This window comes from Callorhinus ursinus, unplaced genomic scaffold (assembly GCF_003265705.2).
Source record: "Callorhinus ursinus isolate GAN/ISIS: 27379988/994484 unplaced genomic scaffold, GSC_fseal_2.0 scaffold23, whole genome shotgun sequence".
In the NCBI taxonomy this organism is placed as follows: domain Eukaryota; kingdom Metazoa; phylum Chordata; class Mammalia; order Carnivora; family Otariidae; genus Callorhinus; species Callorhinus ursinus.
Genome location: NW_027397085.1, coordinates 5,740,724 through 5,765,401, shown reverse-complemented (window position 1 = coordinate 5,765,401; position 24,678 = coordinate 5,740,724). Strand labels below are relative to the sequence as shown.

Sequence of the window (24,678 nt, the reverse complement as noted above, 5' to 3'; positions counted from 1 at the left end):
TTTATGTCCTGAGAAGTAATAAATCAGAAGAACCTTAGTGAAAACACAGAATCCACCCCACCCCCTGGATTAATTTGAAGCAAATCCAGAACATCATGTAATTTCACATGTATGTAATATGTATTTCTAAACAGTGCATCTTTTAAAAATTACATTGACATTAGCACAATTAAGAATTATTCTTTAATATCTTCAGACAGCTGGTCAGTATTCAGATTTCCCTAAAAAATGAAAGGAAATTGGATTGCTTAAATCAGAATCTGACTAAAGTTTACATATTGTGTATCAGAGTTGTATCTTTTAAATCTCTTTTAATTTGATTGTGCCCCATCCCTTTATTTATTTTTTGATGTTCCAGCTTATGTGTTGAAGAAATTTGTCCTTTAGAGTTCCTTGGATTGTACATTTTTTCTTTTATTTTGAGAATGTTAGGAGATACTCCCCCTCCCCCACACCACATACCTGAGTATTGAGAACTTGAAAACTTAAAGAATACTATGAAATTTTTAGGAAAAAAATTGACTTGATTAGAGGGAACTGTAAGTGCTGTGATGAATAATAACAAATGTAGAGGAAGACTGGTTAGAAAAACCAACAGTTAATTGCAAACTCACACTCAAAATGTGACTTTGATTTGTGAATATTTGCCAGAACTTTTGCTCTTCATAAATCTTAACACTTAGTGAAACTTGCTTACTTTTGGAATTAACTGCAAATATATCAGTGTAACTTGAAACTTCTTAATTTTGAGAGTGAGATTATTGAGAGATTAATGACAAAGTGTACAATTTAATGACAATCAAGTTTTATTTTATTTTATTTTTTAAAAGATTTTCTTTATGTATTTGACAGAGAGAGGGCACAAGCAGGGGGAGCAGCCGGTAGAGGGAGAGGGAGAAGCAGGGTCTCCGCTAAGCAGGGAGCCTGATGTGGGGCTCGATCCCAGGACTCCAGGATCATGACCTGAACCAAAGGCAGTCGCTTAACCGACTGAGCCACCCAGGCGCCCCGACAATGAATCAAGTTTTAATTAATGATAATGCATATTACGTTGTATCTGAATAGAACAATACAATGGCAGATTCTTTGTATTATTAAACTCAGACCTAAAAAGAAAATACAGTTTGTGTACATAAAAATGTATATATATATTTTTAAGCTTCGAAATAGTAATCTTCTGGCTCGACGCCGAGGAATTCCAGAATGCATTCTGCTAGTCACTCAGCGCATCACAAAATACCCTGTCCTGGTGGAAAGGATTTTGCAGTACACAAAGGGTGAGTCATAGCTTCTGGGATAAACATTTGCCTCTTGCATTAATCTTAAACATAGCTGAGGTGTCATCAACAGATACAAATGTTTGTGGCCTGTGATTTATGAAGATTGTTGATTAGGGAAAAACTTTTAGAGCCTTAGGATTTGGATCCTTTTTGAGAAGATACCTTTTATGATGTCGCTTGGGCAGTAGTCTGAATTGCTCCAGGCAGCCTAAGCCAGGCAGCGTTCTTCGTACTTTGAACCTGCCTATCACTTCTTCAGTTTCCAGAACCTACCTATCCCCTGTATCCAGATCTTCTTAATACCTCTGCTTCCCGATCTTCCTGTTAGCTTATCAGTAGTCTGATGAAACCGACCCCATGGATCCTCTCACCAGATGTCACATCTTCCAAGCCGTGAATTATTAGATTGAGAATGATTTTTGAGGGAGCTGTTTTTCCCTCTGTCAGTTCATCAAGTTCCAGGGGTAACATCTAGGCATCTTTTAGGAAGCTAATAATGCACATGGCTGAACCGTAAGCTCCTTAAAGGATCGAGAAGGCCCGTGTCTGTCTGGTTCACAACTGGATCTTGAATGCCTGGTGCAGTGACTGGTACAGAAGAGTCTATCAATAAATAAGAACATACCAGTGCAATGAACGAATGAATAAAAATGCCTGTTCCTCCAGCTAGCTTATTGATCTTGAGTAAATTGTTTGTCGGATGGTGGTGTGTTTGGTTAACAAGGGCCTGGGTTTAGAATCGTGTGAACTTGCATTGCCATTGCATATACTTGGTTTTGCAGCTCATTTGTTGGGCACATTCGTTAAAGGATCCTCGGTTTTCTCCATTACTAAGTGAGACTAATAATCCTCAGGGAATTGTTGTGAGGATTAAATGAGATCGTTGCATAAAATGCCCAGTGCAGAGCCTGGTGTAAACAAGGGACTCACTAAGTGGGAGCTGTTTTTATTACCTTCGTTATGACCAGTTGACTTGGACGTAATGAAAGGGGTAATGAGATCTTAAATGCCGCCTCTAAAAAGTCAACCTCTAACATCTTTTTTGGGGGAAGCGGTCTAGGCATGTAGAAATGCATGAATTAGTGTTTCCTTTTTTCAGTCACATTAAGAACTAAGTTCAGGCAGGAATGGTAACCTCTGTTCCTGCATTTTTAGTGCTCCCTATAATTCAACATAAAAGAAAATACCAGCACAATATGAAGAGAAAAGCCTTATAAATGTTGTTCTCAGCAAAGTAATGAAAACAAAATTAAGGCTTTTAGTTTGTACAATGTTCATATTGTCTTAAGGGTAGAGTTAAATACAATACCTCAAAGACTAAAATCTGCCAGATTGTGTTAAGTCAGCTACTGCTACTCTAAGAGTTGTCCCATGCCAAATTCCTAGTAGACAGAATAACAATCATTAACTACTGCATGTCAGAAATGATCAGCATGACTTAGGGCTTTCCGGGTATAGCTGTCATGATGGCTGAGTGAATGGACACTGCTTCCTTAGGTCAGGTCTTACCAGTGGTCTGTTCTTGCTCTCTGGCTCCTGGGAGCATTGGTTTATGTGACTCAGATATGGCGGTGCTTCTCAAACTTCATTAGGCATACTCCTCTCCTGCAGATCTTGCTTCCATGCAGATTCTGCTTCACTGAGGTCTGAGGTGCAACCCAAGGTCCCTACCTAGCAAGACTCCCAGGTGAGGCCAATGTTGCATCACTTAGGGTAGCCTGCCATTACAAGACAGTAATTTGTCCCTGATGGTCAAAAGACTGAGCCTTTTCTTGGTCTCACCCCAAGTTACATTGTAACCCAACTTTGATTTTCTTTACTCCTCTTTTCCTATTTATGAAATAGGCTCTTTGGAAAGGAGAATCTTTTGCGGGTTGGTAAGTGTAGGAAAGAGGATACTTTCAGAGACAGTGAGAAAGAATGTATCTTCCTTGTGAAAGATCCCTGTCAGGATCTGTTCCTTGATTTTCTGGAACAACCTTCATGCATGTAGGACGCTGAGAACCTGGAAATGTTCAGACTGTTTGAGGACTTGTTCTCATCTCACTTGACTGCTGTTTCTGTGTGTTGATTTCTGCTGCCATAGGGTTTGTTTTCTCTGCCAGTTTTTCTTTTCTTCTCTCCTTCTGGCACCTTCTGACCTCTTGAAACTTTCTCTTTGGTTTGCCTCAATAAACTTGAACTAGGTGTTCCTTATCATTCAATAAGACAGTAGTTAAATTCAGTGTCATCTGGAGTTCTAGGAGGTTGTTCCAGAAACTCCTCCAGAGCTTTTTCTTAAGATAATTGAGAGAGGGGCGCCTTGGTGGCTCAGTCGTTAAGTGTCTGCCTTTGGCTCAGGTCATGGTCCCAGGGTCCTGGGATCAAGCCCCGCATCGGGCTCCCTGCTCCGTGGGAAGCCTGCTTCTCCCTCTCCCATTCCCCCTGCTTGTGTTCCCTCTCTCGCTGCTGTCTCTTTCTCTCAAAATAAATAAATAAAATCTTTAAAAAAAGGATAATTGAAAGATACGAGCAGATGGCCAGTGTTTTATTTTGATTGTTTTCCTGTATTTTTTTATTATGTTAATCACCATACAGTACATCATTAGTTTTTGATGTAGTGTTCCATGATTCATTGTTTGCATATAACACCCAGTGCTCCATGCAGAACGTGCCCTCTTTAATAGCGCAGATGGCCAGTGTTTTAGAGTAACCACTGGAATCGATGATTGTCTACTGTTGGCATGAGTATGGCTGACCCCCTAGGCACAGTGCCTTGTCCCATTTTTTTAGGTTGAAAAAATGTTGAAATACCATTTTGAATATTTTTTATGGAGGGTGGGACCCAGGAAGGCAAATGAGTCCAAGTCCCCCTGCATCTCCCTTTCATGAGAGGACCCTCATTTCGGCCTGCAGCTTCGCTGAGTTCTAAGAAATTCAGTGAAGAGATCACTTGATTACCTGTGTCTGAGAAGGTGGAAGGAAAGCCTAGGTTAGTATATAACATATTCCCTACTCTTGGGGAAGGTCAGACCTGTCTTTAGAACTCGGACATGTTACTGATAGTATTTCATCTCAAGCATATCTGATAAATAAATCTTTTATAATTAAATCTTGTAACAGTTCTTTTTGGGGAGAAAGGACGCAGAGTGATAATAAGGTATTTGAACCTAATCCAACATTTTTGTTGTGTGATTTTTGCTCTTTGTATGACTTTAATTGCATTTAAACCTAAAAAAAAAATTCTTCCTCAGCACTCTGGCTTATTCTATAGTGTTCTTTCTTTTTCCCATGCAGAAAGAAGTGAAGAACATAAAGACTTGTGCAAAGCTCTGTGCTTAATTAAAGACATGATTGCAGCAGTGGATTTAAAAGTCAGCGAGTATGAGAAAAATCAAAAATGGCTTGAGATCCTAAATAAGATCGAAAACAAAACCTACACAAAGCTCAAAAATGGCCATGTGTTTAGGAAGCAAGCACTGATAAGTAAAGAAAGGACTCTCTTACATGATGGCCTTGTTTACTGGAAAACTGCTACAGGTCGATTCAAAGGTATTATTTCTCCTCCTTTGACATATGTTACTCATTTAACAGGACAGATTTTCAAAAGAAGAGTGGTTCGGAGATGGCAGGCACACACAAAACCCCTGGGGAAGTGGGAAAGAATCAAGTCGTGAACTTCAATAGGCAAATGCTACAAATCTTTACTGCCCCAAGTGAAAACCTTCATATACATTTTATGAATTTGCAATTTGGGATATTGGAGTCAAAGGAGCTGAGAATTCTGCTAATTGTTGGCACGGAAATATCACTCTGGCAAATGTAGTGTGTTGAGAATGAGGCAGTACGCCTACACACCTAGAGTCTATGTGCCAAGCCAGCTGGGGGCTGTCACACCCGTGAGGGGAGAAATGAGCTCCGAATGTTGAATTTCTTACTGAGTAATAAGATGCAGAAATACACATGCTCGCAGTGGTACAAACTCTTCCTCAGTGCTACTGTTTGGCATTAACTGGCATTAAACTGGCTCTGTTAATCTAGTTAGAGTCTAAAACCATTTATTCAGTTCTAAAGGACTGATTCGGTAGGTAGCATCTTGGTCGATCCAGGCTTTCTCAGCTCTGATCACACACTATAGAATCACCTTGGGAGCTTAAAAAAATTACCGATGTTCAAGTCTTCTCCCAGAGATTCTGATTTTATTGGTCTGGGGATGAACACCAAGCATAGGAATGCTTAAAGGCCCCCACGTGAGTCTGCTGTGCAGCCAGGATTAAGAACCACCAGTCTGCTCTCCCTGTTTTTAATGTATCTTAATAACTTCCTCAGATTAAGTGAGAGGGAGAGGTTGTTTTAGTTACTCCAAGGTAACTAGTTACTCCAAGGTAACTCCAAGGTAACTTTCATGGTGTTTGCGGCTAATGACTGAAATGGGATTTGTTGATCAGCAATGTTGCAATTAAACATGAACCGCAGTTAGAACATTAACCAAGCTAAATTATTAAGCAGTCTGTAGACCCCAGTGCTACAAGTCCTCTGCTCTTGGTCCATTTCATCACATCAGCAGTTTGCTAACTCTGTTAGAATGTTTAGTTGGCTAGTAGAGATGGGTTCCTGTGAACAATTTGGGGGTGCCGTATTGGATCGCAAACGCTGCTCAGGTCTAGATGGAATGATTCAACAGATTTGTGTACATAATTCAAGGCAGAAGCTGCCCTCTAACATTATGATTAAGGTTCTTTTTCTAAAGATAAGTGTTTGCTCCATTCTATTAGAACCTTTGTTCGTTGGATATTTCTTTTCCATTTTGAAAGCTCCAGTATTAAATGTTGCTGGAGATTTAGTGATAACCTAGAGTAACACAAACATGCATGCTTAAACACAGCTAATCTGTGTTTAAGAGTAGAGTTTCTCTTTGGCTATCATAAATACAGACATTTTTATAAAAGTTCCATAATTAGACTAAATCTGAGTCTTCTTATTTTTAATAAATTGATTTAAGTTTCCACCATAAAATCAGAATATTTGATAAAGGCATTTGAACTGTGGTTTACTTCATTAATACTAGTAATATCTTTTCTTTGAAGATATCCTGGCTCTACTTCTAACTGACGTGCTGCTCTTTTTACAAGAAAAAGATCAGAAATATATCTTTGCTGCTGTTGTAAGTATACGGCCATGTGATGCATATTTTAAATAGTTGAGTCCCACATATCTTTGAAGAATGCCTGAAAGTCCTTGTGAAATTAAGTAGCCATTGGCAAGAGTATACCCCTTATATTTCCATTAGTATTGGTGATTGCAGTGTTCAGTAAGAAGCTTCTCATTTGGTTTAGCAAGTGTGAAAAGTGTTGATTTATAGCCAGGAGTGGTAGGCAGCTAATTCAGTTGTTAATTGCTAATTTAATTGTCAATTGTTAATGTAAAGATACTGAAGTACCTTGGGACTGGTTGGTGGACAGCACTTGCCGAAGTCCCTCAAGTGACTCGCTGTCCTCTGGCCATCTTGGTATATCTTCCAGATCTCTCCCACCCGCTTCCTGACCATGCCTTCCCAGCCACTCAAATGTTTAATGCTGGGAACAGCAGGTCTTTTCCAGGATCTTGTTCTGTTTCCATTGGTCCTTCCCTGCTGTACCTGTAGCTAGCCCCATTCATAACTATCATGATATTCCTTCTGCCAAACAAGAGAACATCATTGTGGTATCTAAAGTTTAAAGGAGATTTTGTTTCTACTATAATGACTACTAATTACTAAGATTATTCATGTAAAATTTATCTTTATAGTGTGTTACATTAATCTCATGGCTGGCATAGAGTTAGACTAGAAGTAAAACCAGTGTTTTATAACATTTTTTACCCAGCATCTTGCGGTCCAAAATGACTCACTTAAAGAAGGAAGATGTCATCAATTAACTTCGTCAGCCTCATGGAGCATTAGGCCCTGTTAAAGGAAAGAATCCAAGATGCAGTACCAATGTGGGCATTATAATGGTGGCTCTCTAAAATGGTTCTTATTTATCATCCATTGGCAGATTGGACATTTGGGAACCACTAGTAGATGTTATCAATTCCAACTGGTTTTAGCACCTTCAGAGCTTAATGAAGTTTTTGTTACGCCAGTTCAGAGAAAACAGAGAAGCATGCCTGCCCACGGGTGGATTTGGGGGAGGAAGAGGTCGGTGGAGTGCCTCACCTGTCCACCTGTGCTTGTCAGGTTGGCCCAGTAGGCTTCTTCACCTTGTTAAGCATGTTGGTTTCATCAGCACACTGATGCCAGGTTGTATAAAGGTCAGAGATTGCTTCACAAAGCTGCTCCAGAGGATAGCAAGAGGCCTTAGACAAGCCCCTGTGGCTCTGATACATTTGAATTGTATATATTATATATTGCAGATTTCATGACAAGCCACTGATTTGTCAAGCAGTCTCTCTGTGCTATTATCTGAGATGCTGTGAATAGAGAGAAAGTAAGTAGGAAGGTGGAACCATTTTGTTTGTCCTGTGGGAGGTGAGGACCATGCTAGAAGAGAAAACAAATTCACACCACACCTTTATAGAAACAAACGTTTGGTCAAAACCAGAGAGCTGAAAGAGAAACCAGTTGTGCCTTCTTGGGTGTTAATACGGACCAAGATGACCTGCTGATGGGTCAAAGATTTTAGACACAGAAAGACAACTATCTTATTTTCTAGGACAACAGAGCATATGGATTGAGAGGAAGGTGTGATGCTCACTTTATAGTTACTACTTGAAATATGGATCTGTCCCTCCTATGTGACCTCTTCCAGAGTTATCTGTGCCTGCCTTAGACTACGCTTGCAATTAAATGGGATGTTAGGAGTGCAGTCCACCAAATGCCAGAACAAAGGCAGCCGCAGCTTTGCTCCTCTCAGGAGGAGGGGTTTGGCTCTGGACAACAGTAAGATGGTGTGGATACTGTTTCATGGAGTTGCTAGCCTGATACACAGCAGCTTTCATAAAAGCCAGCCAAGCCCTTCTCCATGTCAGGGAGCAAAATAGAAAGCATTATCCTTAAGGACTCAAGGGCACTGTACTGTTCAGGCATATGCATTTGAGTTGCATCATAGACATTTAGTTAGCATAGCCCTCCAGTCATAAATATCTTATTTACGCTCTGTTGAGGGAATTGCTGTATTAGCTCGAGGGAATTGCTTAAGGGAATTGCTGTATTAGCTAGGGTCATACAAATGTCTGGATTTCCTGGTTCTCACCTTGGCATTGGAGAAAGCTAGCTTGATGCTAATACCCACAGGTAAGTTTCTCTGCTCTTCGTGCTGTTAGAAAAACCTCTTTAGAAAAAAAGAAAGAAAGAAAGAAAGAAAAACCTCTTTAGGAAATGCTTAACTTGCTACATGTTCCAAAAGACGTGATGAATTTGGACATGGCCAGAAGACGAGCCGCAGAAAAATGGAGTCCCTACAAGAGAATTTTGCTTTTAAAGAGGACTCAGCTAGAAATGGGAGTAGGACCCAAATCTATGAAATGAATAGGAAAAAAATAGATAAATTCATTAAATCCTGGATTACTGAGTCTAGGAGGATCTCTTAAACATTAGAGAAGGTAATTTCTAAATGAACAATAAAAAAAGACAAGGGAACATGGAGATGTGCAAGTTCACGTTCAAGACAGGAAGCGATCACAGTGGGACTTTGAATGGCATTACTAGAAGACTCGGCCACTCCGTGGAATCCCAAATGGAGAGGGGGTTAATGTACAACAGGGCTGAATGTAGCAGCTCCTTTTCCTCTTCCCCCGGGGCAGAAGCTGTCAGCCTGCCTCAAGGGTTTGGCAGGAAACATATAGGAGGGAACTGGGAGTGTGCTCGGGATCCAGGATCCCATAGTGAGTGCTAGAGACTATAGTGACCTGGTAAGAACATGGCCTGTCTCCCGGAGGGCAGGGATTACTCAGCGACAGCCCAGGTGTTCCCATGAGTACATGGGCCCAGGATTGCCAGTCTGCTTTTTCCAAGAACCCCTACATCTACTGGTTTGTTGTTGTTTTTTTTCTTAAAGGAGAAATCCCCCAGTTTTTAAATGTTGGTGACTGTTAAAAAGAAATCTGTTTTTAAAATACTGTGGCACAAGCAAACACCCCTGCAGGCTGGGTTGGGCCTTGGCATGACCACTTTTTAACATCTGTTTCTAAGGTAGACCCGTTGCTTCCATTCCTAGAAGTTTAATTTAAACTCTTGATCATCTCTAGTGTTCTTGTGTGATTAATATGAATAATAATGGACATGCCCCTGTTGTCTCCTCATCTGATGGTGATTTAATTAATGCTACTTTCTACCTGCTTATCTCTTTTTCAGTTAAAAAATATCTGACCTTACCACCTCCCCTCCTTCTGCAGCACTAGCCAACTGGTTCAGATAATTTCATCCTTGCTAATGTCTGAAGCAATTTAAACCTACTCTGCCTTTTATATTACAGAGGCCATTTACCTTGTAAGCTGAGGAGCCTGAAAGAAGGAAAGCAAATGAGGTCTTGGATAGTATATCCATGACTGAATGAAGGATATTCATAGTGCTCAGGCGCTCGCCCTAATTAGAGAGGGCAGTATTCAAAAACTTGTCGTTTTTTGGTTTTTGTTTTTTGCTGCTCGGAGAAGAATGGGCTGAAGAGGTATTCTAGGTACCCCTGCACACAACTTAGATGTGGCATAGCTGTGTGAGGCTGGGCAAGCAGACAGATTAGCACTAAGGAGTCAGCCACGCGGGATGTCGTGGCGTGTTCTGGGTCCAGGGATCACTCAGTCCAAGAAGGGGAAGCCAAACCACGCACTGCTACTGACTCTAAACAGTGATGAAAGCCACAAACCAAAGAAAATTCTTCATACTTAGCCCCCCAAAGCTGTTTATCTCCTGCAGGCCTTCTTTTGGTTATGATTTCAACTATGGCTCCCAACCCAAATTAGTAGTATTCTCTTACTCATCATTGAATCCCCAGTGCTTAGAATGGGACCCTGAAAGAGGGCAGTAAACGTGCGTAGAAGAGGTGATTTAGTCAGGGCCTGTATGCCGGATGTTAGCTTTTCTTCCTGTTCTGCTCTGATGGAATTACACTAAATCCATTTCTACAGACATTTATTGAAAGCCTACTCTATGCAAAGCGATGTGCTAGGCATACACGGATGAATCAGAGCCCTTCCTGCCCACCAGAGGCTCATGTGGTGGGAAGAAGAGGCGTTCACAGGCAGAACCACAGAAGTTCAGTCACTGTGCTCTGTCCTACGGTAGCAGAAGACGCTCGTTACGCTCAGGGAAGCTGAGGTCATGCCCCCCCCTCCTCTCTGTCATTTCCACAGTCTGCCCTAAATCCTGCTAAATCCGATGGTCTCTTAGGTCTCACACCCCTCTCAGTCTCCTTGTGATGTTTGAGATGTTATTTTCTATCCCATGCCCTTCTAGAAAAGCCCCCAAGCCCTGGGCTATGGCATTTTGATATTCTTACTGCTCTGATTGTTCTTTTTAAAAGTTGTCCTTTTAAGCCACTCATTCTTAAGGACAAACATTCTCCTGTACCCTTTTTCTCCATCCTCTCTTCACCGTGCCCTTTCCATTGGAGATCTTAGCAACTTTCAGAGTCCTTTGGAGAGGCTGAAGTGAAATGATTTACCTAATACTCTTGTGTTCCTTAGCCAGTGTGTTTGGTGAGACGTTTGGTTTTGGTAGGATGCTGTTTTACCTGAACATCTTCCTATTTTGTGTAGGATCAGAAGCCCTCAGTTATTTCCCTTCAGAAGCTTATTGCTAGAGAAGTTGCTAATGAGGAAAGAGGCATGTTTCTAATCAGTGCTTCATCTGCTGGTCCTGAGATGTATGAAATTCATACCAACTCCAAGGAGGAACGAAATAACTGGATGAGACGAATCCAACAGGCAGTAGAAAGGTAACATTTCCTTCTGTCCACACTCTAGGGAATGCACTTGTTCAGCTGGGAGAGTATTCTAACCATGTTTCCTCTGCATGAACACTTTGCTTCAGCCAGACGGGTCTGCTCCCCGCCCCCTGCACCCGCCTCTGATAGCCTCTCACCTGCAGCTTTGTTCTCTGCACCTCCCTGCATGCAAAGCCCTACCTCCCCTCTACTCGTGTGACTCCTGCTCATCTTTGGTGCAGCTCCTGGCTTCCCTCCTTCACGAAGACCTCTTCAGTTCCAGTGGTCTCTTCCTTACCTGAAATTCTTTATCATCTGCTCTCTAAAGCGTTGACTCGGTGCTTGTCATAAACCACCTTGTAGCTATTACCTTTTCTGTGTATATATGTTTATTAGATTGGAAGCTCCTTGAGGGCAGGGGCTTTGCCTTTTGTTTCTCTTTGTGGCTAATTCTGAAGAATCATTCAATAAACATTTTTTGATTGGAGGATCTAAGTGTTCTAAGTCAATTTACTTCTCATTACTTGTGGTTTTATAAGTTTTTATAAACGAGACGGGGTGAGGGTGATCATTCTTCATGGTAATTTGATTAGATCGATCTTGAATGATGTTTTATAAAATTCTTCCACCTCTACTGCACCACACCCAACCTGGCACCCTACCCTCTGAACCCTCCAACCCCTCCAACTCCCTCTCCTCTGTCCGTCCCATTAAGAAGTACCCACATGTAGTAGAGAGCAAAACTTAGTATTTTAGTTGGACCTAATGCTAGTGTTGAGTGTCGGGTGTGGGGGTGTGGGTACATGTGTACTTGAGTGTATGTTTGTGTATATGTGTTTGTCGGAATTTTTGAGTCATCCTGTACTTCTGACTCTGAGAGCTATGTCATATTGTGCAATGTCCTTTGTATATTCAGGAAAACCAGATACCTTGGCTAGAGGGCATGAACAATTCTCTTTATGCTGAATTTCTCTTCTATGAATAATGCCGCCGCCAAGTCCCCATGTCTTTCTAATGAACCTAAAGATATTTGGATTTGGTTTCAGTTGTCTGTCTTGACTATTGTCTCTTAAAGTTGCCCAGAAGAAGAAGGGGGAAGGACAAGCGAATCTGATGAAGAGAGGCGGAAAGCTGAAGCAAGAGTGGCCAAAATTCAGCAATGTCAAGGTACCGTGCAGACATCTCTGATCCCCTGGCTGTGCTGTTCTCCTTGGATGCTGGGAAAGCCCATGTGTCATGAGTGGGAGGTTATGCCCCCCCCACCTTCCTCCTTAGTGATTTAAAATACATAACAAATTTTCAAAAAAAATAGGCACATAATATATACAAAACAAGGGCTGTGGGCAGTGTGGTGTAGCTGTGCATTGGAGTCATTGTCCAGTGGTGTCATTTTGGGTCCCGGCCCTGTCAGGTTGCAGTGGTGTGACTTTGGACAAGGAACCCATTAACTCTGGTCGTCAGTTTCCAAGTCCTTGAACTAAGGCAATTAGATTAGCTCAGTGAGTCTCATCTCTGGCTGGACATCAGAATTACTCGGGAGTTTTGTAAAAATTCTGATGCCTGGGCCCTACGCTCAACCACTTCACTCAGAATCTATGGAAGGTGGTTGTGGATGTCAGTATTTAAAACTCTTTCAGGTGATACTGGAGCAGACTGAGAACCCCTGGATTAGATGCTGGTTGAGGTCCCTTTAAACTGGAGGAATCATGTGTTGTGTTGGAATCGGAGAAAAATGATGCGTGAAAAGTTGGTCAAAGAAATTGGATGTTTAGAAACAAAAACATAAACTAGTAGGTTTGGTTTTAACCAAGATGGGCTGAAGCCTGAGTAGCTTCGGGCTTTTACATTGTTTTCCCTTGTGGGTATCAGTCATCATGAACAGTGCCACCTCAATTTTCATTCCTGAGCTTAGTGTTTAGTCTTAATAGAAAACAGCCTGAACAACGAATAGTTGTGCAAGTTTTTCTGGAATTAGGGGCATGGGAAAGGAAACGAACATCTGAGTACAGTAAATGCTCAGAAAAGACAATGGAAGCTCAGAGTTGTTAAGTCCTTTGCTGGGGCTATAGTAACTAAGTGGAATAATTAGGATTTGAACCTGGTTCTGGCCCCCCAATAACTTGTACTTGACCTGTGAGACCATACTGCTTGCTGATGAGGAACATCTTTATCTTAGAGCTTGGATTTTCATATAGTTGCTGTATTCATCTGATAACCTTCCATGGTAAATACTATTTCATAGAAATACTCAGTAACCAAGACCAACAAATTTGCACATATTTGGAGGAGAAGCTGCATATCTATGCTGAACTTGGAGAATTGAGTGGATTTGAGGATGTGCATCTAGAGCCCCACCTCCTCATTAAACCTGACCCAGGAGAGCCTCCCCAGGCAGCCTCATTACTAGCAGCAGCACTGAAAGAAGGTAAGTTGCTTCCAAAACTGTTTGGTTTAACAAGTTCAGAAAATGTTTGAGTACCTCCTGTGTGCCATACCCTGTGGTTTTAGTGCTCAGGATATAGCAAAATAAGACAGTGTTCCAACTGTGCTACAATTCATATTCCAGAAATTGCAAAATAAAAGGAAAGAGATGTGTCAGGTTGTGTCAAGTACTATGAAGACAAAGTGTCCCTCAATAGATGAATGGATAAAGAAGAAGTGGTGTACATATACAGTAGAATCTCACTCAGCCATCAAAAGGAATGAGATCTGGCCATTTGCAGCGACATGGATGGACCTAGAGGGTGTAACGCTAAGTGAAATAAATCAGACAGAGAAAGACAAATACCATATGATTTCACTCATATATGGAATTTAGGAAACAAATGAACAAATCAAAAAAGAGAAAAACCCAAAAAGGACTCTTAAATACAGAGAACAAATGGTTGGTTGCCAGAGGGGAGGTGGGTGGGGGTTCGGGTGAAATAGGTGATGGGGAGTAAGAGCACACTTATCATGATGAGCCTGGAGTAATACATAGAATTGTTGAATCACTATATTGTATGCCTGAAACTAATATAACTATGTTAATTATGTTTCAATAAGAAAACAATAAAGACATTTTATTTGGAAAACCATAGAGGAGGACAGTTGCTTCAGTGAAGATTTTAATAAAGTCTGAACCCTACTTAAAAAAAGAAACAGGGGCACCAGGGTGGGTCAGTCGGTTAAACATCTGACTCTTGATTTCGGCTCAGGTCATGATCTCAGGGTCCTGAGATCGAGCCCCGGGTTGGGCTCCCTGCTCAGCAGGGAGTCTGCTTGCGATTCTCTCCTTCTCCCTCCACCCCTCCCCACCACACGCTTGTGTGCGCGCTCTCTCTCTTTCTCTCTCTCTGTAAAATAAATCTTTAAAAAACAAAACCAAAAACAAATGATAAACAGGATAGGGAATAAAGAGAGGGATAGAGTGGGGAGGTTGTATTTGAGTTAGGGTAACAAGGAAAGGCCTCTTTGATAAGGTGATGTGTAAGCAGATACAGGGAAGCGAAAAAACCAAGTAGATATCTGGGGAAAGAGTGTTCCAGCCACATGACCTCACTGATACGAGGGATTCTTAGTCTCAGGAAACAAACTGAGTGTTACTGGAGTGGTGGGGGGTGGGAGGGAGGGGGTGGCTGGGTGATAGACATTGGGGAGGGTATGTGCTATGGTGAGCGCTGTGAATTGTGCAAGACTGATGAATCACAGATCTGTACCTCTGAAACAAATAACGCAACATATGTTAAGAAAAAAAAAAGGAAGATAGCAGGAGGGGAAGAACGAAGGGGAGTAAGTCGGAGGGGGAGACGAACCATGAGAGACGATGGACTCTGAAAAACAAACTGAGGGTTCTAGAGGGGAGGGGGTAGGGGGATGGGTTAGCCTGGTGACGGGTATTAAAGAGGGCACGTTCTGCGTGGAGCCCTGGGTGTTATGCACAAACAAAGAATCATGGAACACTACATCAAAAACGAATGATGTAATGTATGGTGATTAACATAACAAAAAAAAAAGTTCCAGACACAGAGAACAGAAGATGCAAAGGTTCCCAGGCAGGTGCATGCCAAACTCGAGGGATAGCAAGGAGGACCTTGCAGGTAGCGTGAAGGGAGGGGTGTGGAGTGGCAGATGAGTCAGAGCCAACTACCACTCACATTACATGGACCTGACTGAGGTGAGTAAGGAGCTTGGCTTTCATTCTGAGGGTCACTGTGGGAAGTATTATAGGGTTTGAGTAGCAGAGTGACATCATGTGTGTTCTAAAAGGAGCCCTCTGACTGCTGTGTGGAGAATAGACTATATAAGGGGGCAAAGTGCAAATATTGGTAATAATAAAGTTTAGGGTACAACCTTGGGAGTTGGTGGCTGAGGTAGGGTGAAGGATAAGATCATTGGGGAAATGAGGAAGTCAAGTAGACACGTGGCCAAGGTATTGGAAGGACTAGGTTCATAAAAATGGCAATTCCTGAGAATTTGACAGGAGTAGCATTCGGGGAAGGGAGAGAACTTGCACCAGATGCTAAGTTGTTCAAGGAATCTGTAGATGGATGGCAACAAGGAGGGGTAGTGAGTGGTATCATCTGATGGCACGAAATTAAAGGGAAAAGAGGGGTTGGGGTGGTAGGAATAATAGTTTCGAAGTGACAGTAGGGCCAATGGGTTTGAGAGAGAAAACAGCCACCACCTGAGAGAGTGGCAGGGAATGCAGACAAGGTTTTGTAGATTCCAGACCATGGACTAAATGTGTCCTACCACCTGTTTTTGTGAATACAGTTTTATTGCAACACAGCCACCCCCGCTTGTCTACCTATTATGTGTGGCTGCTTTCTTGCAACACTGGTGAGGATGAATAGCTGCAATGAGACCAGGTGACCCACAGAGCCTAAACTATTTACGATCTTGGTCCCTTGTAGACAAAGTTTGCCAAGCTCAGGCTCAGAATCTTGGAACATCAGCTCTGGAGGAAAGTTTAGAAATCATGGCATTCTATGATCTTTATTTGATAAGGAAACCGAGGTCTTAAGAAGGGCATAGAGGATGTCTGACGTGGGGTCCACTGGTGGAATCATTCATTTTCATTCATTCATTCAGTATTAATTGAGCATCTACCCTGTGCTCTGCTGTTGGTGCTAAGGAAAGAGTTAATACTTTTTATAACTTGTAATGGGGTACAGGCTGCCAGTTATGGAATGAATAAGTCACCAGGATAAAAGGTACAGCATAGGGAATATAGTTCATGATACCATATAACATTGCATGGTGACAGATGGTAGCTACACACGCGTGGTGAGCACAGCGTAATGTATAGACTTGTGAAATCACTACCTTGTACACCTGAAACAAATGTAACATTGTGTGTCAATTGCACTTAAATGAAAAAAAAAAAGAGGGAAATAAAAACTTATAGTGGAGGAAGACTGACAATACGCAAGGAAACAAAATAATTTCACAAAGGTCACAAGAAAATAAGATTGGGCTGAGGTGAAGGCTTTGCTTTAGAGAAGTCAGGGAAAACCTCTCTGGGGAGATAGATGATTTTTTGAGATGAGAATTGAAAGATGAGAAGAAGCCAGCTGTCTGGGGATCCAGGGGGGGACTATTCCAGGGAGAAAGTGAGTACGATGCCCTTGTCTGTGGAGTGAGCCTGGCATGCTCAAGGGAAGAAGGAAGGTGGGGTGGCAACAGTCAAGGAAGCGTGTGAGGTGAGGCTGTGTGTGTGGGCAGAGAGAGGTCTTTGCAGGCTCTGGTTAAAAAAATAGAGATTTTATTCCAAAATTGATGGAAAGTTATGGGTGCTGTTAACCAGGGGTGTGGCCCCATCCTAGGTCTGGAGAATAGAGCAGAGTGGACGGAGACCAGTTTGCCTGGAGATGGGTGGTTGGCAGTTACGCACACTGATGGGGGTGTTGGGGCTTTGGTCTGGACCCAGGAATGTTGGCAATGGAAGTAGAGGGAAGTGGACGGGTGCAAGGTATATTTTAGAAATAAAGCTAGAAGTACTTCTGAATGGGTTGATGAGAACCAGTGACCTTCTCACTGGCCTTGATAATATCTCTGTTGAGTAAGTCACCCCCCTCTCCATTTTAGCCAGTGGCTTTCACTCCCTCCCCACCCTACTCCCCCGCCCTCAAAACTGTCATCGATGCCCAGTTTACATCCCTCTGCTTTAATTCCTCTGGCCCATCATGTGATGTCAGTACTGGGGACCAGCAGGGGACCCAGCTGCTCAAGAGAACACGGAGCAGTTAAGGTACATCCTGATCCACCCAGAGTCATTGATGATCAGGACTCAGAGATCTAGCAGGAATTCTTAATCAGGGTGAGGTCATTATGTTTGGGGAAAAAAATAAATAGTTGAGTAACGCACCTTGAATGGTCTCCCTGGGTCCTTGCTCTACTGGACTGCTTTTCTGCTTTCCTTTCTCCTCTTCTGTCTCTGTGTCTTGATCCCATTCATCCTTCAAGATTCTGCTCACCTTTCATCTCCTTTAAGAACTTTTTCCTAGTCCCACCGGCGAATATAACTGTCTTGCTCCATGGTACAGCTGGAGCATTTTATGATGCTCTGAGAACTGGAGGATCGAACTTAACCCTGATCACGTGCTCCCATGTGTATAGTTACGTGTATGTTGTGTTTTCCTCCTCCAGTCTGCAGACTCCCCTGATGAGTTACAGATGCCCAGGGACCCCCTGGAACAGAGTAGGTGCTCAATGAGTATTTGCTAGATTCAAACAGTGGACATAGTGTTTTAGAAATATTTGTAGGGCCCTCAAAATTATGTCATTCCACATTGAATGCATTTATTATAAATAAAAACACAACTTTCTTGGTGTGGTGTTTACCAATCTTACCAGATCCTAAGAGTGGCCTTTGGTGCTTGTTTAAATGCAAATTCCTTGTCTTTTCCCTTGGAGAATGTGATCTAGTAGGTGTAGGTAAGGATTGGGAATCTATATTTTTTAAGGCACAGTTGGGGAAATTCTCTTTCGAAGAATAGCTAATATTTCTGAGCAGTACGTTTTAAAATCTTTATGCCTAAAATCATATTTAAATTAATTGAATTACAGAAAGTTTTTCAGCAGACCAATGTACTGAAAGTTAAATTTGAGATTTTTTTTTTATACAGTACATCTTTTTATTAATTTTCTTTCATAAAATGATGTTTAAAGTATTGGTCTAGATTGCAGGTTGGCAAACTTTTTTCTCTAAAGAGCCAGATAGTAAATATTTCAGGCTTTGCAGGCCACATACAATTTCTGGGACACATTCTTCTTTGTGCATGTGTGGGTGCCTGTGTGTATATTTTAACAACTCTTTAAAATGTAAAAACCATTTTTAGCTCCTGGGCCATATAAAACCAGACACAGGCCAGAGAGAGTTTGCCAACCTTTGATCTAGATTAAACTATGTATATTTGGTTTTTAAATTTTGTATTCTTTCTTCTTTCTTCTAAGCTGAGAGCCTCCAAGTTGCAGTGAAGGCCTCACAAATGGGCGATGCCTGTCAGTCACCCGGGGAAGGTTCTGGAGAATCTGCCTTGATGGATATGCGCAGGGCCCCCGAAGAGCCAGGATCGTCTCCAGCTTGTAAGTGAAAGTTCAGGCCTCTGCAGTGAGCCTGAGCACAATCTCTGGAACATACAGTGGTCAGATGAAATGAAGGCAATGACTCTGTCCCTCTTTGGAGGAGACAATGTATTTTTTAAATTGGAGAAAACCTGAGAATCAGTATGCTAGCCTAACTTACATATGATAATGACACTGCTGTTCCGAGGACAAGGATTTCAAGAATAGTTGGTGGGTTGTGTTGGTCTCTTACCCAAGCCAGCTTTGTTACCTTCTCCAAACCTGACCCTGTCTCAGTTTTGATAAGATTTATGGAATACAATTTGGAATATGGTTGTGAAATAACTTTTAAACTTTGGGGTTTTTTTTGAAAATGGATCCCTGCAGTTCACAGAAGAACAAGTCCTTAGACTTAATCTCTGAGGCATCCACTGAGCAAACGTAACCCAGAAAGCTAGAATCTAACACATTCCCACAGACACACGGTTTGGTGGTGTGGTTAAGGGCAGAAGTGCCAAAAAATCCTTGATCTTTGTCACCGTATGCTTCAGTTCAGGTCAGGATTCATTCATTAAAGGCACTGTTTCAATATATTTTACATACAGAAAAATGTCGTGTAGAGAATTAGGTGATTTCTCAGAGCCTAATGATGCTGTTATATGTGTGAGCGGAATATGTCATTCCCTACAGGTGTCTGAGTTAAGAGCTTATATAAAGAGCGTATTTCTCATTGTATTTGGGTGATGAAAACCTTATTTCCACCAGGCCTCATTATGCACAAGACAAAATGTGCCCCCATTAATAGCTAGAGATTGTGGAGGATTAAATTGTCTCTGAATTTCTTTAACAACATCCCTGGGTTAATTAAAATACATGGAGGCAGTACCGTTTTAAAACTCTGGACTTTTTTTGAGATCAGCACTAATAATTATTTTGTCCTCTCAAATTTTGCTTGATCCAGTCCTGCATTTCTATTTTCAGAAAATGCACATATGTTTTTCATTTTGACACAGCCCAGATTCATCAGGGGAGTTGTACTGCCCTGGGTGATTTCCTTCTAAAAGAAGAAACTCATTATGCCATTGAGGGAGTTCCATCTAAAAATACGTGGAGCGATCTGTTGCTCTCAGCCTCGCCCTGGGGACAGCTGGGGAGGCTCCACGCGGCTCCCGCAGCTGCTCAGAGCACAAGGCTGCACCTTCCCTCCCTCGAGATCAGGCAACGAAGGTTTTCCCTGTCTGTACCCGTATCTCCCATGACTGGGGACAGGGCCCAGGGACACCCGTGGCATCTGTGAAAACCGTCGAGAGGCTGTTTACAGTGCCCTGATACCAGGATTCGTGTAGGGAAGGGCCAGGGGCAGGTTGGCAGGGTTCTGTACCCCCCCCCCCCAAAGACCTCTTCGTTGCTGGGCTGGATTGGAGCCTGGTGCTACAAGAATTGGATTCTCTTTATAAGGTTGGTGGGCGCAAAATACTATTCCTAAATGAGGACCTGTCACTGACTGGGTCAGTTCTTTGTTGAACTTTCAGGACTGGGTCCTTCTAAGTCAAGCCCATGATGATCTGAAGTCATAGACCAAGCAAGGCCTTCTCTTTTTTAGTCCTCAATATACCTAATCAGATGGATGAATATAATCTACTCCTTAGAGAATTCTGGAGATCTGAAACTGAATAAGGAGCAGAGGAGCCTGCTTACCTGTCTCACCATCAGCTTCTTGCCCATTTGATGGTCCTTATTGCCATGCAGTAGGGAGGAGGGAGAGGGAGAGGGAAAGAATGGCTAATTCTTTGGTAATGCCTTGGGTATCTCTCTAAGAAGTAAGTATAATGCCCAGTAGTGAAACCATTTTTTGAGTGGCAGATAAATTTCTATAAAATGTCCCTTCACTATGAGTGAAAAGCATTTGACCGCCTTGGGCAAAATGAACTTAATTTTTAGCTGATATAGTTTGAAGCAGTTTCCACTTAAACAAAAAATTCTTTGTAATAGAGGTAGCTTTTGGAGTCCTAGAGGACTTTCATTTAGAGAAGGAGAAAAAGTATTTCCTCCCTCAGTAATAAAGTTTCAAGATGGCACTGTGTGTCACAAAGTGAGTATTTCGCCAGGGCCCCGTTTGGACATGGTTCCAGTGTAAGTCTGTGTGTGAAAGTCTACTTTAAGTCAGTGTAAGGTGAGCATAGTGTAAGTTTTAACTGAGTTCACAGGGGCAAAGAAATAAAATCGCCCCAGCAGAGATTTAATGGATGGAGTGAAATCTGTGTTTCTTAAGAATATTTCTGGATTTAGAAATATTTCTGTTTCATAGGTTAAATATACAGTATTTACAGTTGTGAGTCTAGAGTATAAGCAAGTATTGTGAGAAAAAAAACACTTGGAAATTGTTTTTAAAAAGTTATTTGGAGACAGGGACAGGTTCCTATTTGTACGACTGTGAGCTCATGAAGTATTAGCCATCTTGACCCTGCTTAGAAAGATGTCTCCCTCCCATTGTTGGATTCCTCCTTGTAAACCTTGTTTATGGTCTGCTGCTCTTACATGGGCCACCAAGGAGCCTATCACCAAGCTGTCTCCTCAGACCTGGGTCGACCAGCCCCTGCTTTCATTGTACTGTGCCAGTTTTCGATTTCCTTCTCTGTGGTGGCTTTTTCCTAGTAAGCACAAGTGAGATGTAGAACGCACCCTCTCGGTATCACCAACATCACATGAGCACCTCTCTGCAAGAAAGAAAACTTAAGAGATGGGTGGTAATTGATGCCATTTGTCAGTTTGGTATCTCTTAGCATGTAAGCTCCCTGAGGGCAGGGACTCTGTGCTTTGCACTGTTTTGGCCCCTCGAATGAGGGTATGTAATGTGTGTGTTTGTGTGTTTCTTATTTTGAAACGCGCGTCAGCTGTGTACGCGAGAACCCCGTGCGCTGGCTGATGTTTGATGATGTCCTTTCTGTTTCTGTCTCACTGGTGTGCTTCCAGCACTAGTCACAGAAGGGACAGGAGGAAGAGGCTGTTGGGATGTGGACCCTGGCACCCAGGGTGTGGGAACCGGCTTGGCGGTCTCTGATGCAGGGGAGAAGGTATTGTGAACTGATTCGTTAGTAAATGGCACCCGTTACTTTGTGTAGTAGCATAACCTCAGGTCCTGGTCTGTCCGTGGCAGTGAGTGGTATGCAAGTGTTTTCCTCAATTGTTCTCAATTTCCACACTCTAACCTCTCTAACCTAAATTTTCTCAAAATGTTCTTGCTCGGCCTATATCATGCAGGTGTAAACAAAGAAACGATTTCAAAGTTATTAATTAAAAGGATTTAAAACTCGAATGTTTGTGTGTCTGCGCACTCTTCCTTCTGGTCTCGCTTCTGCTTTCCTCCCTGCAAAGCTCTAGCTTGTCACTAGCTCCACTTAGCGCTTGGCCACGAGGCGGTCGTGGCATCCGGTGGTGTCCCTAGGGCCACCAGGTGGCGCTCAAGTGGCAGAAATAACGTTGGTCCAATGACTTGGACCCCTGTTGCTGCTTTCACTTTCTTTTATCTTCCTCTCATTTCAGATTGTTTCCCTCTCCACCCACATGATCACCTACGTTTTTTGTGAGACTTTTAATCAACCTGACCAATTTTTGCTTGGGGCAAAGGGGTTCCAAATGCCTTTTTTTTTCTTTTTGACATAGTTTTACACGTAGGTTGTGACACTCTTTGAAAAACTAAATGCAGGAAACTTCCTCTTTACTTCCAATGAACCTGGGATGTCAGAAATTGGGAATAAGAATATGATTCTGGGAGGTGGCTAGTTGCCCTCCCCGGGGTTGTCTGGGGCTCAAGAGTTCATCTAAAATGAAATTAGGTGCATTACCAGATACCAGTATATGCTAATGTGGAAAAATGACATGCCTCATATAGTTACGCAATAATTTATATATTATGTATTTTTGTATATATTACATATGACTGAGACACCAGGTCCAAAGATTTTTAAAAATCCATAGCAGATATGGCTGTGATTTAGTATTTTTTTAAAAAAAAAACTTCATAGGCCAAAATGAAAACAGGAATGCAATATTTTATTCTGCTTACTCTGTAAGCTTTCTGACTTATTTCTTCTTAAAATGTTCCTACTTTTTTCCTCCTTTTCAGTGCAGACTTCACTTTTCAGTCTGTTGCTTCTAACTGCATTTGTTCTGGAGGAAGGGAGGGGGAGAAGGGAAGGGCTGGTTAGTCAGTAAGAGTTTTTTTTCTTGAACGGAAATCGTGGTGGCTCCCACCGCTAAGGTCTTTTTTCCTTCCATGATTCAGTCACAGCTAAGTGAAATGAGGTTGTGTAGGTCCCTTGTTGGGTGAACCTATCTGGAAGAATTTTAATAAGGCATTTGAGAAAATGAACTGACAAATAGGGTAGGATCACCTGAAATCAAACTTTAAAAAAAGTGTGTGATGGGTATTTTGTAAATTAGCTTCTTTAATCAGGTAAGGTTAAAAAAATTTTTCTGAAAGAATTTTAAAAAGTGCTGCAGAAGGAAAAATACCTGGTGTGTCAATCACCAGCTGTAATTATGGCATGCACCACAAGGTGGCAGACCAGCTCCATGAAAAATAGGACCTTTAACATTTCTGTCTGGTACCAAACTTAGCCGTTCTTGGGAATAAGTAACTGCATATAGCATAATTCAACTCATTTCTGTGTTTCTAATTTGTATAGAGTATAAAAATTCTGTAGCGTAGGATTTTCCTATTACAAAGGTAAGGACTGTACAGCAGGGACAGAACCAGAAGAGCAGAGAGAGCTCTAGAACTCACTAGAGAATGGGGGTTCTTAGCCCAGTGTGGTGGGGAGGGGGGTGGTTCTGGGCACAGGTCTAAAGACTCTAAACTTCATGTCCTTTTCCATCCTTCATCCTTCCTGTCTTAGAGGTTCTGTTCAGTAAAGAAATCTTTTATGGGCAGTATGGGGAAGAGGGACAGGAAGAAAGGATCTGCTGTCTTGAGATCTCAAAGCTTCACCAGCCTGAACTAATCGAATTTAACAAGTCCGGAGTTACCTGAGAACATTACAACAGCTGACCGTTTCTCGTGGCTTCAATTTAAAGCTGCCCAGATAAGAGCAAGCAACGTTCAGGGGACTGTAGGCTCTAGGAAGGCAGGGAATCTGGTGATCTCCCATAGCACGAGGAGTGGAGTACACTCCACAGGTGCACGATATTTATTTATAGAATGGAGTGTGAGTGTCCATTAGAAGCTGGGCATCATTGTTAAATTTGTAAATACAGCATTGAATACACATAAGAAGTCCTGCTACTCGTTGGCTTATATATCCTAGTGGAAGGAAGACAGGCAATAAATGAATAGACAAGTGTTCAGTTCAGTTCTGGAAACTGGAAATCCTCACTGTCCACATGTGTCTCTAATGTCTGCATTAGGGAGACAAAGAATGAAACATAGACCCCACCATCCCCCAGGAGCAGATGGTCTCCAACCCCACTCAAGGCCTCTGCTGAGAGTGCTTTTCCTAAGGCAATCACAGATGCTTCCAGTGAACTCACAGTAGGATCTGGAGCAGGCCAGCTGAGTGCTGACCCTTGGGCCACCCCTGGGTCTGGGTTTCCTCTGCCAACCACTGGCCATTTTGGCCTTGTGAGTCTTAAGCATGGAGACGGGGAGCTAGAACTCAGGCATGATGTTCTCGAGCTTCCAAATCTGGCCTCCAGGATGCAGGGAGCCAGACTGGCCTGGGGGCCAACTTCAGTCTGGGCACAGAGAGCTCAGTTGACGGCGTGGTTTCCACAAGGTAAATATTGTCACTTACTGAGAGAGTGCAGAGCTTCCTTACTGTCATCCGTTGTTGTTTTTAAAAGGGATGTTTGGGTGAAAAGTTGCCATGCATCTCAAATGCAGAGTTTGCACAGATGGGGCTCTCATCAAGTGGTTATTTAAATCTGTAGGCTTTGATTTCCGGCAAGAAAGAAGGTCACTATAGAAGAGTTTA

General features: G+C 42.3%; 1 protein-coding gene across 8 annotated transcripts in view; it reads left to right on the top strand.

Moving 5' to 3' along the window:
- The window catches only part of ARHGEF28 (Rho guanine nucleotide exchange factor 28), a 324,502-nt gene that overhangs the window by 265,567 nt on the left and 34,257 nt on the right, over window positions 1-24,678 (top strand). For all 8 annotated transcript variants that reach the window (XM_073905343.1, XM_073905344.1, XM_073905346.1 and 5 more), the window contains 8 exons: window positions 1,160-1,277; window positions 4,557-4,811; window positions 6,347-6,423; window positions 10,992-11,170; window positions 12,234-12,325; window positions 13,401-13,583; window positions 18,596-18,727; window positions 21,680-21,780. In XM_073905343.1, coding sequence (XP_073761444.1) covers window positions 1,160-1,277; window positions 4,557-4,811; window positions 6,347-6,423; window positions 10,992-11,170; window positions 12,234-12,325; window positions 13,401-13,583; window positions 18,596-18,727; window positions 21,680-21,780 — 1,137 coding nt within the window. The remainder of the gene's footprint in view (window positions 1-1,159; window positions 1,278-4,556; window positions 4,812-6,346; window positions 6,424-10,991; window positions 11,171-12,233; window positions 12,326-13,400; window positions 13,584-18,595; window positions 18,728-21,679; window positions 21,781-24,678) is intronic.